The following is a 20,092-nucleotide window of genomic DNA, read 5'->3' as shown; positions in this document are numbered from 1 at the left end:
CCAGAGACATTACAAAAAAAAATAATTTACTAGTTAGGTTATTTTGGTTCAAAAAGAAATAACCAAACACGGGGGGGGGGGTAACAGCATCAAACTAATAAGCAGTTATAACAGGTGGGGGTGATCGTCACTGTGCAGATGATCTCCGATTCGTTAATCACTGTCGTCGAGGTAGTCGAAGAGAAAGTCCTATGACTCAGCCTCCACGGCATTTCCTTCCGTATTAAAAGTAATGTGTTGTATGAAGCTGATAAAGCGAACGACGCTACGAAATGATTCACGGCAAAGATGTTGTTAAATGATAATATAAATTAGAAAATACTTACGGACTATCCTACTGTGCAGCGATAGATTTTACACAACCTGAATTATATTGAATAAAATCCGTATAATATTAGTGAATTTTTAAGGAGTCTTTTGTGTCTGATAAGAATAGGCCAAATGTAAATACGTATATTTATGAGGCAATTAACATCATTGTAAAATATGTTTTAGAAATTACTTTTTACGAACATGATGTCATTAGTCAATAAGTAATACCGACTCGATGCACGTGATGAGAATAAATAATTTTATTAAAAACACGAAAAATGTTTTAATCTTATTACATGTAAAACAAAATGTTTCGCCGTTCATTTCAGTGATAGGTTTCTACTTAAAAAAGCAGATCAGTTAAAATTAACCAATTATATACAAGTACTTACATCGAAAATGTTCTTCAGTTTTTCATAAAAAGAGAAAAACAAACAGGAACCAAAAGTCTTTAATGTTATATTTATAGATTCCAAAGCTACTGTGGACTGAAAAATGTGCAACTTTAAATAAATTCAAACCTTTATATATATATAACGTAACTTTCATACATGATGTTCGAATGGTTGAATAAATTGTTTGCTCTGTCACGACGAGCAATTTATCTTTATATTAATTTAATCTGTTGCATGGTGTGTTTTTCTTTGTAGTAATTTAATCTAATGCATTGTGTGTTTTTCTTTGTAGTAACTTAATCTAATGCATTGTGTGTTTCTTTTTGTAGTAATTTAATCTAATGCATTGTGTGTTTTTCTTTGTAGTAATTTAATCTATTGCATGGTGTGTTTGTCTTTGTAGTAATTTAATCTAATGCATTGTGTGTTTTCTTTGTAGTGATTTAATCTATTGCATTGGTGTGTTTTTCTTTGTAGTAATTTAATCTATTGCATGGGGTGTTTTGCTTTATATTAATTTAATATATTGCATTGTGTGTTTTTTTGTAGTAATTTAATCTAATGCATTGTGTGTGTTTTTCTTTGTAGTAATTTTATTTATTCCATAGGGTGTTTTATTTACAAATACATACATACATATATTGCATATGTCGTTTTTCTTTGCAGTAAATTAATGCATTGCATTGAGTGTATTTCTTTATAGTTATTTCAATTTAATATATTGCATGTGGTGTTTTTCTGTATATTAATTTGATATATTTCATGTAGTGTTTTCTTTATTGTAATGAGACGTCGTGATAACTAAGTTTCGTTTGTTTTTAAACATAAAACTACTCAATGAAATATGTGTGCTGCGCCCACCGCGGGTATCGAACTCAGTTTTTGCATTATAGGCCTTTAAGCTTATCACTGAATCACCGAGGAGCCGACGGCTAAGTAGATATTTCCATTTTGAGTATCATTCCATTTTCAAAACTTGTTTGTGCATTAAACTGTTACATAGTTAACTGTTAAATATTGCAATAAATGTTTTATACATCGTTAATATAAATCCTGCAGGAATATATATATATACTTAGTGTTTTACGTAAGTATTTTCTTCATCCACTATGATTCGATACCCGTGGTGGGCAGAGCACAGATAGCCCATTGTGTAGCTTTGTGCTTAATTACAAACAAACAATCATCCACCATGATAGTCCTCCTTCCGAACTTATCTCTTGCCTGACAGGCGACTGATTTGTCCCAACATGTGAGCTATTGCTATTACATTTAACTAGCTGATAACGATTAAAGGTAGGGAATCTGATTTGATAGTTGAAGTATATAAAGTCAAGGAAAATTGATTCGTGCACCAAATTTTTATTCCTGAAACCAATTAATTTTGCGCTGATAGTAAGGCAATAATTATGGCACTTTCATCCGCTTCTTTATTTTGCTATGTTGATTTTTTTTGTATTTGTTGAATCTAGTGCAAAGCGACACGAGGGCTGTCTGCGCTATCCGTATATAATTTTGGAGTGATAACCTAGAGGGAATACAGCTAGTTAACCCACCGCCAACTCTTGAACTACTCTTGTGAGAGTGTGGTATGACCTTCAGTATTGAAACGCACTCACGACACCAAAGTGTGAAGCGCGTTTTTTTTTTTACAGTTCCGGGATGCGAACATTGGAATCTCAGATCCATAGTCCGTCACGCTAACCTTTGGACCGCATGTGATTACAACTTTAATTTCATGTTAGACAGTAACATGTAGATTAAATGATAGTGTAAATCTTTGTGTAGGTTTTTAGTTTTTAAATGTGTTTAGTGTTGGTCTGATGTTTGAGATTTTTATTACAATAAAAATATTTTCTACGTCGATATCCAAAGTGATAAAATATGTGTTTTAGCCACTCACACAATCACATCTCCATTGATGACATGTTGCATTTCTCTCTAACATTCCCACTAAAATGGGACGATGTTTTGGTTGTTCAGCTTTTGTTATATTAGCTTACTCTTACATGTATGCCCTTTCAGCCTCGGGGCCGTTATAATGTGACAGTCAATCCACACTCTTCAAATATTATTCCAAATGTAGGCGGTGGGTGATGTCGACGGTTAACCTTTGAGTAGCTTTGCATGAAATTCAACAAAAACAAACTCTTACTTAAGTTATCTGAGGTCGGTACTTGTGTTCTCTGGAGTAATGAGAAAAGAGCCTGATTTACTCAACTAGTTTAATTATTCAACCATAGACTTCAATTTGCAGACGATTATTTACGTCAACTATTCAATTAAACTTGCGCGACTTACACTTGATTATACATGAGGAACAAGCAGGTCGGCAGATATAAGTTGGATGGTAGAGGGCTTTCACTTCAGCCACGTAAGCGGCACCTTTAAATTAGCAGGTGTGTGTGCTCATTGCAAAGCGTGATTCGACCCAGTTCTCATACTGTTATCAGAAATACATCTCTTTACCAAACCTGTTGTTACGTCTCGAGTACTGTCAATAAATCTCGCTAAACATCCACATTAAAACACTGAAATGAAAGCTCTCTACCATCCAACTTGTATCTGCCGACCTGCTTGTTCCCCATGTATAATCAAGTGTAAGTTTAATTAAATAGTTGACGTAATTAATCGTCTGCAAATTGACGTTTATGGTAAAAATATTAAACTTTTCGAGTAAAATCTGAAAAAAAAAAAGATTGCTTGGTTCTATATTTATGTTCTCTAACACGATGAACAAAATGTTCTTCGTGTATAAAACCCGTATTATAGAATGAAATACGCGACCCAGAATAAAAATTGATATGTATGTTTGTGTATATGTATACTTCTACACATCATTGGATTCTTTTTTTAAACGGAATTTCTACAAATAAATTGTCTGGACAATGTTAGCTTTTCTCGGTTCCATATTGATTACATAACATCATGGATTTTGTTCGTGTAAAAAGCTACACACAGAAATATCTGCCTGCCTCTAGTATAAAGCGTTTTTATTATATTACTTAGTGTGCGGGATGTAAGTGGTTAAAGAAATATCGTGGTTGAAAAAAAAAATTTCTTTTTTCTTTTTTTAGGATGGCGCGATCGAATTCGAGGAGTTCATTCGAGCTCTCTCTGTGACATCGCGGGGAAACTTGGATGAGAAACTAGTGTGTAAGTAGTGTAACTTGAAAGGTTTTCACGATCAGCTGTTTGTTATGGTTCTCCAATGTTGACAAAGGTAATGACACATATGTAAAAGTAGAAGCATTGCGACATTGAGAATGAGAATATAATGTGTAACAAAAGTCACCTCGCAGGACACAAATCAATTAATGGAATAGTATGAAAGGGCTAGGCTTTTAGAAAACAATGAGTACTTCTTTTAAGCGGGATTTTAGCATTATTTTCAATTTTTTGATGGAAATTTTTATGGTCACCCGCCATTTTTCTCTCTGTTGGAACGACGTTTCAGCCTCCATGTTGTCTTCCTTCAGATTTGTTCTTCTTCACAGACCTGAAGGACTCAGCATGGAACCAGAAACTTCATTTCAACACAAAGAAAAATGTTAAATTACCATAAACATTTCAACCAACAAAGTGAAAATAATGCCAAAGCTGAGACCAATAGAAGTATTTATTATTTTCTAAACATTTGTTATATGGAGTCCGAAATATTGTTTTATCAGAGAGAAAAATGGCAAGAGATGTCCATAAAAATTTCAAACAATAAATAATAAATGCTTTTTTGTACATTTTTTAAGATTGTGTATGTTAGATGTTTTGGATTTAAAACATAGAAATTCAAAGACACGTTAATGTTTAAAGCACAGGTTTTTGTTTTTTTATTGCCTGTTTTCACATAGCCAAAATATTAAACCAATTTGTTTTTGTATATATTGTGTAGTATACTATACTGCTTGGTTTTTAAATTATTTTTTCTAGTATTTAGTACTATTGTATTTTTAAATAACGTTTTTGTTTAATTAATGTACTTCTGTTGTTAGATAAGCGTGTTTTTATAAGTTAATGAATGTCAAGTGCCCAAATACAATATATATATATATTTGCATTGCTTAAAGTTAAACAGTTGACAGAAACCGTTTCAGCAAAAAGATACATTGGTGAAATTTTGTTGATATATAAAAATGATAACAGGCAATTTCTATCAACAATATGTGGCTAGTTTATTATTATTTTCTTTATTTGTATTTTGTAATAAACTACTTTTCAACTCCGTATGTCCTGGCCCGGCATGGCTAGGTGGTTAGGGCGCTCGACTCGCAATCGCGAGTTCGAATCCCCGTCACACCAAACATGCTCGCCCTTTCAGCTTTGGGTGCGTTATAATGTGACGGTCAATCCCACTATTCGTTGGTAAAAGAGTAGCCCAAGAGTTTGCGGTGAGCGGTGATGACTAGCTGCCTTCCCTCTAGTCTTACACTGCTAAATTAGGGACGGCTAGCTTTGCGTGTAGCTTTGCGCGAAATCCAAAACAAACAAACTGTATGTCATATATCTTAATTATACTAGTCACGGTTTATGACCAATAGTGGGCTTGATAGCGGTTCTTTAAAATTACATACCAAGTTTGTTGCACAATAATTAGGTATTAAAAAACGTGTATTATGAAAATAAAAATTTCCCAGTCGATATTTCACACAACATATTACGCTTACTGTAATAACACAGTTTGTACCAAATCTGACCATACTCACTATTTATTTGTTAATCTCTTTTCTTCACTAGAACAAGAATTTCACTGAAGAAAAAAAATGACGTAGAAGCTAACCTATTCTTTAATTCGCTTGTTCTGCTTCAGTAGACTAGTTTCGTAAACCAAACAAAATATTTTGACCTTTAGTCTCGGAGTTATAATGAAAACAGCATTCAGAAGAAACTGCCAAATATTGCATGTATAATGTTTTCTTAAAATTTATAAAATAACAATTTATTTGTGGAAATTATAATTTGAAACTAGAATTTTTCGTCTCAAGAGATACATGTTTAACCGCAATGGTACCAGTGAGTAAGTACAGGTTCCACAAAACTCCAAGTTCTGCCTCCATGGTTAACTTGAAGGCTATCTCATACGTTATATTGTGCACATTTTATTCCTCAGCTAACAATAACTGTATATATCAGAATATCATTATAAAGCAACGTTTATCTCAGGGCCAATAAAGAATGAAGTCTTGAGTGATATTTGAGAAAGATTTTCTAATAAAATGATTTCAAATTGTTATACTATAGGGGCATTCAAACTTTACGACGTGGACAACGACGGATACATTACGCGGGAAGAAATGTACAGTATTGTAGACGCCATATACCAGATGATGGTGAGTATTGTCTAGACGATATATATACCAAATGAGGGTGAGTATTATGTAGACGCCATCTACCAGATGATGGTGAGTATTGTCTATACTCTATCTACCAGAAGATGGTGAGTATTGTCTAGACGATATGTACCAGATGGTGATGAGTATTGTCTTTACTCCAGCTACCAGAAGATAGTGAGTATTGTCTAGACGATATATACCAAATGAGGGTGAGTATTATGTAGACGCCATCTACCAGATGATGGTGAGTATTATGTAGACGCCATCTACCAGATGATGGTGAGTATTGTCTATACTCTATCTACCAGAAGATGGTGAGTATTGTCTAGACGATATGTACCAGATGGTGATGAGTATTGTCTATACTCCAGCTACCAGAAGATGGTGAGCATTGTTTAGACGATATGTACCAAATGAGAGTGAGTATTGTCTATACTCAATCTACCAAATGATGGTGAGTATTGTCTATACTCAATCTACCAGATGATGGTGAGTATTGTCTATACTCCATATACCAGAAGATGGCGAGTATTGTCTAGACGATATGTACCAGATGTTGATGATTATTGTCTGTACTCAATCTACCAGAAGATGGAGAGTATTGTCTAAACGATATGTACCAGATGATGGTGGGTATTGTCTATACTCAATCTACCAGATGATGGTGAGTATTGTCTATACTCCATATACCAGAAGATGGCGAGTATTGTCTAGACGATATGTACCAGATGTTGATGAGTATTGTTTGTACTTAATCTACCAGAATATAGTGAGTATTGTCTAGACGATATGTACCAGATGGTGATGAGTATTGTCTGTACTCCATCTACCAGAAGATGGTGAGTATTGTCTAGACGATATGCACCAGATGATGGTGGGTATTGTCTATACTCAATCTATCAGGTGATGGTGAGTATTGTCTATATACCATCTACCAGAAGATGGTGAATATTGTCTAGACGCTATCTACTAGATGATGGTGAGTGTTATTTAGGTGTCATGTACCAGATAGTAGTGTGTATTGTCTAAACACCATCTATCAGATAATGGTGAGTATTGTCTAACGCCATCTACGAGATGATGGTGAGTATTGTATGTATGTCACTTATCAAGTGATGGTGAATATTGTAGACGCTATATACCAGATGATGTTAATATATAGACACTACCCATAAAATGATAATAAATATTGTAGATGCTATCTACCAGATGATGTGAATGTATAGACGCCACCGATCAAATAGCAGTGAATATTGTAAATGCTATCCACCAGATGATGGTAATTAAAGTATAGACGCTACTTATCAAATAATGATAGTGAATATTGTAGACGTTGTCTACCAGCTACATTTTTAATGGCATATTAGTATGAAATATTATGGACAGCATTTAAGATATAAATTAAGATATTTCGACGCAATCTCCTGTGGCGTTTGCCTTTTGAGGACGTCAGCTATAAAATTTGGTAAGTATCGCAGACAATATGTGGATCAATATGGTAGAAGCTCTCTACCAGATGTTACCTGAAATAATATAAACCATCTACCACAGATTGGTTAAATTGTAATTGTAAAAGTCACAGAAGCTATTAATCATATGTTTCTTGGTATCATAAGAAAGTCACTTACTAGATGTTGCTTCAATTAATAGAATCCATCCACCAGACGTTGGTTAGTACTATTTAAAGAAATCTACCAGATACTGCTCGAAATTATACAAGCCATCTATCAGACGTTGGTTAATATTGTAAAAGTTATCTTCCAGATATTGCTCGATAGGATAGAAGCCATCTATTAGACGTTGGTTAATATTGTAAAAGTTATCTTCCAAATGTTGCTCGATAGGATAGAAGCCATCTATTAGACGTTGGTTAATATTGTAAAAGTTATCTTCCAGATATTGCTCGATAGGATAGAAGCCATCTATCAGACGTTGGTTAATATTGTAAAAGTTATCTTCCAGATATTGCTCGATAGGATAGAAGCCATCTATTAGACGTTGGTTAATATTGTAAAAGTTATCTTCCAAATGTTGCTCGATAGGGTAGAAGTCATCCATAATAGAATGCCTGAATTAATACATTACGAGACGTAATCAACATACACTGTGTTTAGAGTATTGCAAATAGATGGCTGCAGTAGCATACACAGTGTCCTTTATATTCACTGTCCAGTTAATGATACCAGCACATGTTTGCCAGAAATTAATTACCTGCGCGTGTGGCATTGTAAGTTATTGTAGCAGAACACAAATTATACTAGATACTGATATAAGTCACTTGATATACCTTATAAAGAAGAAAGTATGTAGGCGGAAGCAGGTAACATCTAGTATCCAACATAATAAGTACTGGAAGACTTGTATGTATATACAGGTCGTTCTTTATTAAGGGAGAGGCTTTAAATATATCAGAGACTGCTTCTTTAATATTGAGAATTAAATATAATTCGACGCTTCCAGTCCATGTAAAGATGGATCAGTTTTGTATTATAGTGGTTAAAAAATATCACACAAACCACCAATATATATGAATACGTGATTCCTAATGCATAGAATCTCTAGGTTCGTATCTTTCAGCTGTTGCTCGCATTTTACAGTTTAGATTTTATTTACGAGACGAATACTATAAGAATAAGTGTAGTTTACAGACAGTTTAATTATTAGTTTGTAGGTATTTTGTACTTAACAGTGACGTTACATGTTATTAACATTTGCATCCATGTATTACAGAGCAGGCGATGTCAGATCATTAGTAGTATGTCATTTTATTTTTAATATTTATTAGGCATGGTATACTATTTTATACAAGAGGTAATTTGTTAATATGGCGTCACCTGTTGGTACACATTAGAAATATAAGAAAGTGAATAAATAATCACACAGATGGGTTATATTGTCTTTATGCAAAGTAAGAATTATACTTGAGGAATATTACAATAAAAAATAAGATACGCCATTTGAGTATTTAGAATATATTTAAAACATTCAAACCTTATATTTTAGGGTAATAAAGCACAACCAGAAACGGAAGAGGATAACCCCAAGAGAAGAGTGGATAAAATTTTTGAACAACTGGATAAGGTAAGAAAATAAATAATTAATGACTGTTGGTCTCATTTTTGATAACATACTTTTATGGATACTTGCAGCGTTATAGATTGGCTTATAATAATGGCAATGATCCTGAGTGTTCGGTAGAGGGCGCTGTGAGAATCTTTCTTAAGTAACATAATCAAGTAATTGCTGTATTACAAGCTTGGATTTTTCGAACTATTTCAATTATTTCTTAACTGTCTAAACGAGTGTAGTGATTTGATTTTTGCTATATTAACATAACGTATTTCCATACACAAGTATCCAAAGAGTGCTTATAACTCATACTCAACTTATTTAGCGCATAACTTTATAAACTTTAAGATCTAAACACACTTTTTTAACATAACGGAAATTTTAAGAGTATTGCATTTCTTCAATACACTCGACGACAACACGAATAAGATAGGTAAGAATATTACATATAAAATCAAACGTTTGTAGCTTTTTGTTATCAAAAATACCAACATGTTTGTTGTTGTTTTTTAATTTTGTCAAAATTCGATGTTAGTGAAATCAAACCAATATTTATGTACATACTAGCTGACTTGCCCATTTAATGCACAAAGAAGACAAAGATGAGTCAGATCCGAAATTCTGCCCTCCTATTCCACTACCGGCATGCATGCCGGGTTTGGTAACAATCGGTTTAGCGATTCGTCAGTTATAAGCGGACACAGGCACACAAACTTTTGTCAATTATTTTTTTTATTATAACCATACCTGAGTATTAATAAATCTTCTTATAAAGAATATGAACAAGAATGAGATAATTACAAACTATAGAGACTTCACGTGTACTCTGCCATATGATAATTTTAGAGTAAGTTATTAATACAAGTGGCAAGCGACACCTACTAGTTACTGTGCCGAATGCGGATAAAAAAGTACCAGGAGTAACAGTCGATCCCATTATTCGGTTCAAAGTAGGACAAAGCACACTGCCTGGCATGGGCAGGTGGTTAGGGCGCTTGACTCGCAATCTGAGAGTCGCATGTTTGAATCGCCATCCCACCAAACATGCTCGCCCCTTTTCAGCCGTGGGGGCGTTATAATGTGACCGTCAATCCCACTATTCGTTGATAAAAGAGTAGCCCAAGCGTTGGCGGTGGGTAGTGATGACTAGCTGCCTTCCCTCTAGTCTTTCATTCTTAAAATTAGGGACGGCTAGCGCGGATAGCCCTCGTGTAGCTTTGCGCGAAATTGAAACCAAACAAACAAAGCACACTTGGCGCCGGATGCAGTCGGCTATACTTGAACCATAGGGGTTTCTGACATTGCCATTTATCTTTGTAAGTTACAGTTTATGTTCAAAATACTAATACAGTTAGTCATCTGCTTCCTTCTCTGTTTTGATTACTAACTTGAGAAGCGTGAGAATAAACCGGAGACATTATTAATTCAGCAACATATCGTTAAGTATATTTTAATTTTGATTTCCAAATTAAAAATCACACATATTCTTGTCCAGTAACTTCGTCAGTCATTAACCTTTATGAATTAGCTTTGAGAACTAACTTTAACATACGACACTTATGGTAGATAGAATGTAAAAAAAAATAAGAAGATAATCTACATTAATTGAGGGACAGAAGTACGGGTTAGCACCCCCCCCCCCAAAGACCATCTAGTCAGAGTAATTTAGGATTCATTCAGTAAAGTTTAGATTTAAAAAAAGGGCTTTATGGCTAAATTCAAGATTAACAGACCTTATTCAGATTTTTGGATTTGGCCAAAATCTTGCCAGTTTCTGAAGGCACGAGGCTATAAATGGATCTTTTGCTTAAACATTTGCTCCCAATATTAATTGCAATAATTAAAACATCTAAAAAGCCTTCTTGAAATCGCAAGTTGAGAAACATTGTGATTTTTTTTTATTTTTTTTTGGATAACACGTTACGTGAACATTCAGAATAGTGTTGATGCTCTGCTGAAGTGAATATGTATGGAAACAGTGTCTACATAACTTCAGACTGAGGCTTAAAATGATTTTTGTAATATAAAGTTACCTCTGCAATGTTTAAGAATGGGCGTTTGATAACCTTCCTGTAAAAGGATAATCAATCTTGATTATAGGCAGCGCGACTTGGGTATGAGACGGCGGGCGCTGACGTATAACTCTACTATGTTAGCTGAGACTAAAATTCGGAACGTCCACATAAGCATGAGCGCTTTCGGGGTTCAACATTTTTCTCGCTCACTGTATTTGTGTAAGTCACAATTTGACTGGCTTTTAATGAAATTATCTATCTTCCAGACGACATCTTCAAAGTTTCGCCGCAGTTGGCTCAATCAGATTTCAAACTGTTTAATCTGTGAATGTTGTGAATAGTATTTAATAATAAGACTTCTTTAACTCATAAATCACACTAATCAGGCTACCCATCTCAGTGTTAAAAAGAATGGAATAGATATGAAGGCACATATATATATATATATATTCAATGTTTCCACATGCCTTGTCAGCTCGATATACTAGCTGACATTATAATGTTGAATAGTTAGTTAAAAATAAAATGCAAATACCAATAGCAGCAACTTACATTCGGACAATCCAGTAATTAAACTACCCCGCCCCCCCCCCGGTGACTCAGTGGTATACCTGAGAACTTATAACGCAAAAATTCGGTTTCAATACCCACGGTGGGCAAAGAACAGACAGCGCATTGTGCAGCTCTATGGTTAACAACAAACATTAAATAAACAGAGATACATATGTCGGAAACAGAGAAAACAACCCTTAAGATCAAGACTACCATACATTTCATATCGAAGAATAGTTGAGCTACTGGTTATAAACAAATAATATTTATTGTGTACAAGAAGAATAATGTCACGCGTCAGTAATAGTTGAGCTACTGGTTATAAACAAATAATATTTATTGTGTACAAGAAGAATAATGTCACGCGTCAGTAATAGTTGAGCTACTGGTTATAAACAAATAATATTTATTGTGTACAAGAAGAATAATGTCACGCGTCAGTAATAGTTGAGCTACTGGTTATAAACAAATAATATTTATTGTGTACAAGAAGAATAATATCACGTGTCAGTAACAGCTGAGCTACTGGTTATAAACAAATAATATTTATTGTGTACAAGAAGAATAATGTCACGTGTCAGTAATAGTTGAGCTACTGGTTATAAACAAATAATATTTATTGTGTACAAGAAGAATAATGTCACGTGTCAGTAATAGTTGAGCTACTGGTAATAGGCAAAGAGGATTGTGTACAGGGAGAATAATGTCACGTGTCAGTAATAGCTGAGCTACTGGTTATAAGAAAAGAATATTTGTTGTGTACAGGGAGAATAATGTCACGTGTCAGTAATATCTGAGCTACTGGTTATAAGAAAAGAATATTTATTGTGTACAGGGAGAATAATGTCACGTGCCATTTTTACAGGATATTCAGAGAATCAATGAAAACTTTTAAATCAGTAATTTCATTTAGGGATATCATTTAATATGCTGATTGAGAATGACGGAAACTATTTTCAACATCTCTGAAGGTTTTTGAAACACCCTTTATTATCACCAAACCTTGAATAAAATTTATGACTTTCATTGTACCGCTAGTAAAAGCTTTCTTTATACGGCCCTGTACAATATAAAATGTAAAACATCACCTACGAAAGTTGATATTGTTAATAACTACAGTTTCAGTGATATAATGGGACCATTTTTTCTTGTGATTACAAAGTTTTATTAAACACCATTGAAACTGCTCTTTGTTACGATAGAATACAAGTATAAGAAGTAAAAAAGACAAAATTGAGAATTAAAAATATATAGTTTACTTTCGTAATACACTTTGTCTACAATTTTCCATGTTTTCAGAACCACGACAATAAGTTATCAATGGAGGAATTCCGGGAAGGATCGAAACAAGACCCCAAGATTGTCCAAGCCTTGTCCCTCTACCCATCATGAGTACTGCCTTTATTTTTCAAAAATTCCATCTTTTTGCGAGCCTTATTATCGTTTTTAAGAGGTTTTCTGTGTCATCAACAGTCTGATTTCAGCCAATTCTGTTTACATTTGGTTTAAAGTTTATCAACCATGCGATGATACTCATGATATTTTATTTTCGTTAAGCGTAAGCGAAGTCTCTATTGTTAAAATAACAAATTATTATTAATATACTCAGCATGTTCTCTTCCCCTTTCAGAAGTTATTCCCGTAATTACAAAGTTTTTGTCTTGAATTAGCTTTTAACGGAACATGAAGTAAACATCGTTGTTTAAAAAAAAAAAGTTTATTTCTATAGTAACATTAAATTAAAATAACTTTGCTGTACCGGCAACATTAATTGTCATGACAATAACTATAATAACTTACCTAATAGAATGTAAACTAATGCCATTGTTAAATTTAAATGAAGGCAAATAATTTAAATTACAATTTACATTATGGAAATTCGCTTGGTGTACTTAGTCTGACATTATGGATGCGGACATTTAACAATAAAGGTGATTATGACTGCGGTTAACTAAACGATAAAGGGATTATGAATGCGGTCCTCTGACAATAAGGGGATTATGACTGCGGTTTATTAACAATAAAGGGATTATAACAGCGTTGATCTAAAAACAAAGGTGATTATGACTGCGGTTTATTAACAATAAAGGGATTATGACTGCTATCATCTAACAATAAAGGTGATTATGACTGCGGTTTATTAACAATAAAGGGATTATGACTGCGGTTTATTAACAATAAAGGGATTATGACTGCGGTTAACTAAACAAGGGATTATGACTGCGGTTTATTAACAATAAAGGGATTATGACTGCGGTTTATTAACAATAAAGGGATTATGACTGCGGTTAACTAAACAATAAGAGGATTATGACTGCTATCATCTAACAATAAAGGTGATTATGACTGCGGTTTATTAACAATAAAGGGATTATGACTGCGGTTAACTTAACAAGGGATTATGACTGCGGTTAACTAAACAAGGGATTATGACAGCGTTGGTCTAAAAACAAAGGTGATTATGACTGCAGTTTATTAACAATAAAGGGATTATGACTGCAGTCATTTAACAATAAATGGATTATGACTGCGGTTGACTAACAGTAAAGTGATTATGATTGCAGTCACGTAAGAATAAAGGGGAAATGGAACATATGGGAAACAAAAACATATTTTTCAAGATAATCTTTTATTGTTTAGCTGTGATCTAGTATCTGTAGAATCTAGTCTGTCTTGATGAAAACCTCGTTGTTGTTGTTTTTTTTTGTCCTTTAAATGTAAGGTGTGCGCAGCATTATTTTAACGCCAAATATTACTAAATTTTCTAGACATTCTTTCGATTAGATAGTAAGATTTCAACATTTATGCAATCCCTAGTGACTTTTGTCAAAGCTAGTGATACTGAGTAGTTTTCATCAGTAGATATAGAGAACTACGTATATAATAATAGCATTGTCTGGTTTTGTACTAGCATGTAAAGACAACGATTACACGTTAATATGAGAACAATACGAATGACAGACAAGGATATTATAGTGTTATAATAGCAAGTGTTAAAAGCAGGATCGTATAAAATCACTGAAGACCTTGCTTATTTACTGGAAGAAGAGTAAAGGGCAAGTAATTTATACAGTTACCATTAGAATAGCACTGAAGAGAAAAGGCATAGGAGAGACGTAATAGCTTGAAAGGAATGGATTGTTCAGAAATACGTTAATAAACCTATTTGGAAAGTTTAGTTTATCAGTTGGATATGTTGTTTCAGATTATACACTTTGTAAACAAAACACTTATTTTACGTTTCTGACAATAAGTAGCAGAAATCTGGATAAATAAACTAGAAAAGCGTCTACTCTTTCCCACAATGGAATTTACTAACCTATTGGGTCGATTCTGTGATATAGCCAACTACATACCATAGTGAAAAAACAAGTGTTTGACTGCTATTTCTTATCATATAAACATCAGTGAAACAGTGGTATCTGATAGGGCGTTATTGTGTTTATATAAACCTTAGTAAAACATGTGACTTTCCGTTATTACATGCCATATATATCTTAATAAGTATCTTGGTTATTATTATTGCGTGTTATATAAACTTCATTATAACACCGTATATTTTGTGGAAACCCGATTTTTATTTTTAGTTAACTGCGTTTTATTTAAAGTAAAACCCAATATTTTATTTTATATTAACCGCAAAGAAGTTTAGTTTAGTTTGTCATTACTGTGTAATATGTAAACATTTTCGTCCCATTACTGCATACTTTTGAGATTTATTAAAACGGTTTTTCATTGTATTGGCAGTTAAATATTTATAAACTTTTTTTATAAATCGTATATTAAAATATCGTTAGCCCCATAATAATGTTTTTGAATTTTGGTGCTTAAAGCTTATATTTTGAACAAAACAGACGATGTTCTTCTATTAATACAGGTTGACCTAACGATGTTAATTTTTAGTATATATATATATAAGTGTCATGTAATACTTCGTTAACCAATAATTTTTCCACACGAACGTCCAATAAAAGATAACCTTGATACTATTGCAATCGTTACTATGGGCACAATACTCAGGGTTATGTCTAATTTAGTAATGTGAAGCTTCACGCAAATTTATCGTGACCATGGCAACGAAATAGCTGAAAGATGTACGATTGAAAACAGAAAGATAATTACTGCAACCTTAACAACGAAATTAATGAGTGATAAACAACTGAGAGCAAAAATATAAATATAATAACCATTACAACGAAATTAATGAAACGTCTACGACCCAAGTTGTGTTTTCGATTAAATGAACCACGGAAAAAGAGAAAAAAGCATTTCGTGAGTGCAAGGTAAGCCTAACATGAGGTCCGTCGTATAGTGTACTCTCGTCCCTACGCAAGTTTTCCCAAAAAAAATTTAAGCAATTTTGAAATGCACTTTAGTGTTATTTTAAAACAAACAGTTGGTTTACAAGAGTTAACTATTGTTAGATGTTAAGTAGCGTGACTGTCTTATTAAAAAATATGTTTTATTTACATGGCCATGATCATTTAGTTACACAGCAGTAATGCGCTATTAAGTTTAGAGAGCTGATATTATGTTTTTCAATGTAATTTGAACTGTGACCTTTTATACTTTTATCAGTGGTGATGTTATGCTGCATCTTCGTGCATTTGTGACTGGCAACTTCCGAGAATAAAATTTATTTTTATGTTTGTCTAAGCCATTTAATGATGCATGTCAAGTTACTGTGTGCAGACTTCATTACGTTTGAAAAAATAACATTAGAACGTAAAATAGATAGTTTAATTTGTTATTTGATGTGCATGTGTTGGAAAATGGAGTTCAACTTTTGGTTCAAATAAAAATGTCACTCTTTAACCATCATTATGAGATTTCGAGTTTCAAACGTGGACTCTCTTTTTCATCGTACTCACTAGTAAAAATTAAGGATATTTTGATATTTACAACTTTCAACCTCGTTCTTACTAAGTGAATTATGAATTTGGATTGGTATTGTTTTTAAAGATATGCACACACTTTTACTCCTCCTTCTCTCCGTTGAAAAATTTTAGGCTATTAGGCCTTTCAATTTATTGTTCTCTAGTTTTCTTCAGTCGTTGGTGTTGAAAGCTGTAAAATGAGATCACACGAAATAGAAAACCTGAGGACTGCAGTTTCGAGCATCATTAATCTAAAAGATGGGACAGCGGTAGACACAGCAGGTAACCCAATGTGGCTTTACTCTAAAACAATCATGGGCTGCAGACATAAGTTATTTTAAGGTGCAGTACAATTGGTGTCCACAAATATTTGAACTTGTGTGTTTCTGCCATAACTAATATCATATTAATTTTATTGCACAAACAGGCACAGTAGTGAGTGATACTGTCAGGAACAAAAAATAATTGTAACGGTTTATTCTCTTAACAAACTTGTTTTATGATCAATTTATTTTTTTCATTCATATACACTACGTTATAGAACAAGGACATTTTTTTTCAAATTTGGGTTGGCCATCCAATATCATCGGAGAAGTTTGGTTAAAAAGCATTAATCTCTTCGATAATCTATGATGAGGTAATTTTCCAACAAAGTTATTATCTTCTGAATATATACACCATATGTGTATGTCTGTGTTTAACGATAAGAATAAGTAAATGACGATACCAGAAAGCCGATAAGAACAAGCTTCTACAAAACGACAGCATGGGCATCGTCCGTGACGACATGAGGTCAACATTCATGAGTTTTGACATTAGTAAATCAGTGACGATAACGTTTGAGCGATATGGAAATCCTCAGAACTAATTCCAGCTGACTGACAACATTATACTCATGGCTACTGATATCAATTAACTGGCATTAATACTATCAATGGTGGTGTAAGATAATCGACATCAACACCATCAATGTTAGTGCAATATAATTGATGTTAATACCATCATTACTAATGAGAGATAATTGACATCTACACCATTAATGTTAGTGCAATATAACTGATATTAATACCATCGATACCATCACTGTTGATATCACACGACTGGAGATAACGCCTTCATCGTGTTCGTATCAGACAGTTGACATCAGCACCATCAGTGTTGACGTCAGATCAACAACAGGCGACAACATTATCAGTGCCAACACCAAATGCTTGACGGAGACACCGTCAACACTAATACTGGATGGCTGAAATTGACGGATCTGTAAAATGAATTGTGACATTTTTTTTCGTCTTTTGAATACGGAGGAAAAGTGATGCAATCAACCTTAGAAATAAAACGATTCTTTTTCTCCTTGGTGTTTGAAGCTGTACTTGACAGTGACAAATCATTCTGATAAACCATTACTTTCAATACTTTGGAACGACACGATAAAAACCAGCATATTTTGAAACTGGCAAAGAGTTTTAAAAAAAGATGAGGTTTGCCGCAGCTTACGTTATATTTTTGAGTGAACTTATAATCCACTACATGTGATAGTCGCTCTATTCAGTGACTTTATGACCATCAAAGATAAAATTATTATGCTCGAATGATATTATGAAAAAACGCACAAATATTGGAGCGTGATAATAAAATAAACGTAGTAAAATAATCTTTAAGTCTCAAAAAATGTGTTTTTTTTAAATAAATAGCATGTGTATTAATCTCCTGCCTCTGCTCATATTACAAATTATGTAGGATGATTTAACTGTGAATAAGCATAAAATTAAAAAAAAAGTTTGTCTATTAATATTTTTTTATTTAACATACACCTTAACCATCCACTCTTTTATCTTTTCGTTTTATAATTAAAATTTCTATTGAAAAATTAAAAACGACCATGAGTTGCTGAGTGAAAAGACGTCATTGTTCATTTCTTTATATCGTATAGGATAAAGCTGTTGTGTAATGTTATTTTTTATTTAGTTGATGAGGCTGCATGAGTGAAGCATTAATTATTAGCGTAAAGCTGCAAAATAAACTGTTTACGTTCTTTCCACCACAAGTAATCGAACCCCGAAATTTAGCGTTGCAAGTACGTAAACTTACTGTTGATCAAATGGAGGACGCATTGATAGGAATGTGTTTTCTTATGACTTATTACGAATAATTATACTGTTACGTCTCTGTTCGTTTGATAATTTCCCTTAAAAATTCTTCCCGAGGAACTTCAGCGATACAAGCCCTTTCTTAAACAAAACTAGTTTATTCTTCCTCAATACAACTGTGCAATACACAGAATTTCCATAGTCATTTAACTTAAACACACGCTATAATTCACAACGATTTACACACTTTACCTACGGCTTGACTCGATTATCTGTCTCTATCTCCCTGTCTGCTATTCAATTATATCTATGTCGTCATTTCTCGCCGGTCTTATATATATACAAAATAGAGGACGTCTGACAAACACTCAAGCCTTCAGGAACGTTCGAGATACTCATTACGTGTTACCAGCGTCACGTAACTTCCGCTGTCGTAACAATATGATAATTTAATACACTCTACTTGTAATTATTTAATTTATAGAAAGGTTATACGATGATTGTGGTTTTATAGCGTTTTTTCGTTCTACTTATTACGAAAATATTTTTAAGCACATTAAGAATTATAGATTACTGTGTAACTGTAATTACTATAAAATTAGTTATTCTATTCTTTTTACTGCAGTAACAGTTAAATTATTTTGAAACGGTTTATTTATCGGTACCTCTCACGTTGGACTTTAATCAATACGCTTACAGTTACCTCGAGTTCGTTTTTTAGCACTATTATGTTGTGTTTTGTATACTGTTACGTCTCCGTTTGTAAATTAACTTTCCGTTACTTCATTCCGACGAAACTTTAGCGACACAAGTCCTTACTTAATAAAACTGGTTTATTCTTTCTGAATATAACTTTACCGATACACTCAACTTCAACAATTGCGCTATAACAAACTATAATTCACGTATCACGAGCTAGACTTCAACAATACGTCTCTCTCTGACTGCAGTTCAATTACTCATTACCTACATACACACATATTGTCCCGTCACGTTGTCACCCTCTTATATATATACCAGACTACCCTATATCTAGTAATCTCCCGAAGGTTCGAGAGAACGAGTCACGTGACCTCGCTGACGCAACACTGCCCCTCCTTAATATTGTTCGTCCCGAACAATAGCCACATACAATAAACCAATAACAATAACTCAATTAAATGTACAGAATTACAAACACAAAATTACAATTCAACAAAGTCTATTAATTTTACGGGACGTATATTCTTCCGTACTGGTCTCCGTCTTGTTGGCTTCTGCTTCACGTGGGGTTCATCTGCTTCATCAGGAAATGTCCTATCATTGGTAACAGTCACATCAGTGGTAGTCACTTCATCAAGGGCTTCGCTGTTTCCCTTCTCAAAATCGGGTACAGTTTCTTCTTCGACATTGGCTTTTTCAGGTGACACCTCTTCAGCAGCGTCATTTGTTCCTTTGTTCACTTCGTTCCCAACT

The 20,092-nt window shown here is 33.6% G+C and overlaps 1 protein-coding gene across 1 annotated transcript; it reads left to right on the top strand.

The window, feature by feature from the left end:
- Positions 1 to 3,784: 3,784 nt before the first annotated feature.
- LOC106464255 (frequenin-1-like) lies at positions 3,785 to 16,491 on the top strand (the record flags this gene model as incomplete). The annotated part of the gene is made up of 4 exons (XM_013924382.2): positions 3,785 to 3,863; positions 5,943 to 6,031; positions 9,038 to 9,115; positions 12,970 to 16,491. Coding segments are annotated over 4 exons (339 nt in total), but the record flags the coding sequence as incomplete, so codon positions are not given.
- Between the last annotated feature and the right edge of the window lie 3,601 nt (positions 16,492 to 20,092).

This window comes from Limulus polyphemus, unplaced genomic scaffold, assembly GCF_000517525.1.
Source record: "Limulus polyphemus unplaced genomic scaffold, Limulus_polyphemus-2.1.2 Scaffold1600, whole genome shotgun sequence".
Classification (NCBI taxonomy): domain Eukaryota; kingdom Metazoa; phylum Arthropoda; class Merostomata; order Xiphosura; family Limulidae; genus Limulus; species Limulus polyphemus.
Note: the sequence above shows the minus strand (reverse complement) of the source record. Positions and strands in the feature narration are given on the sequence as shown.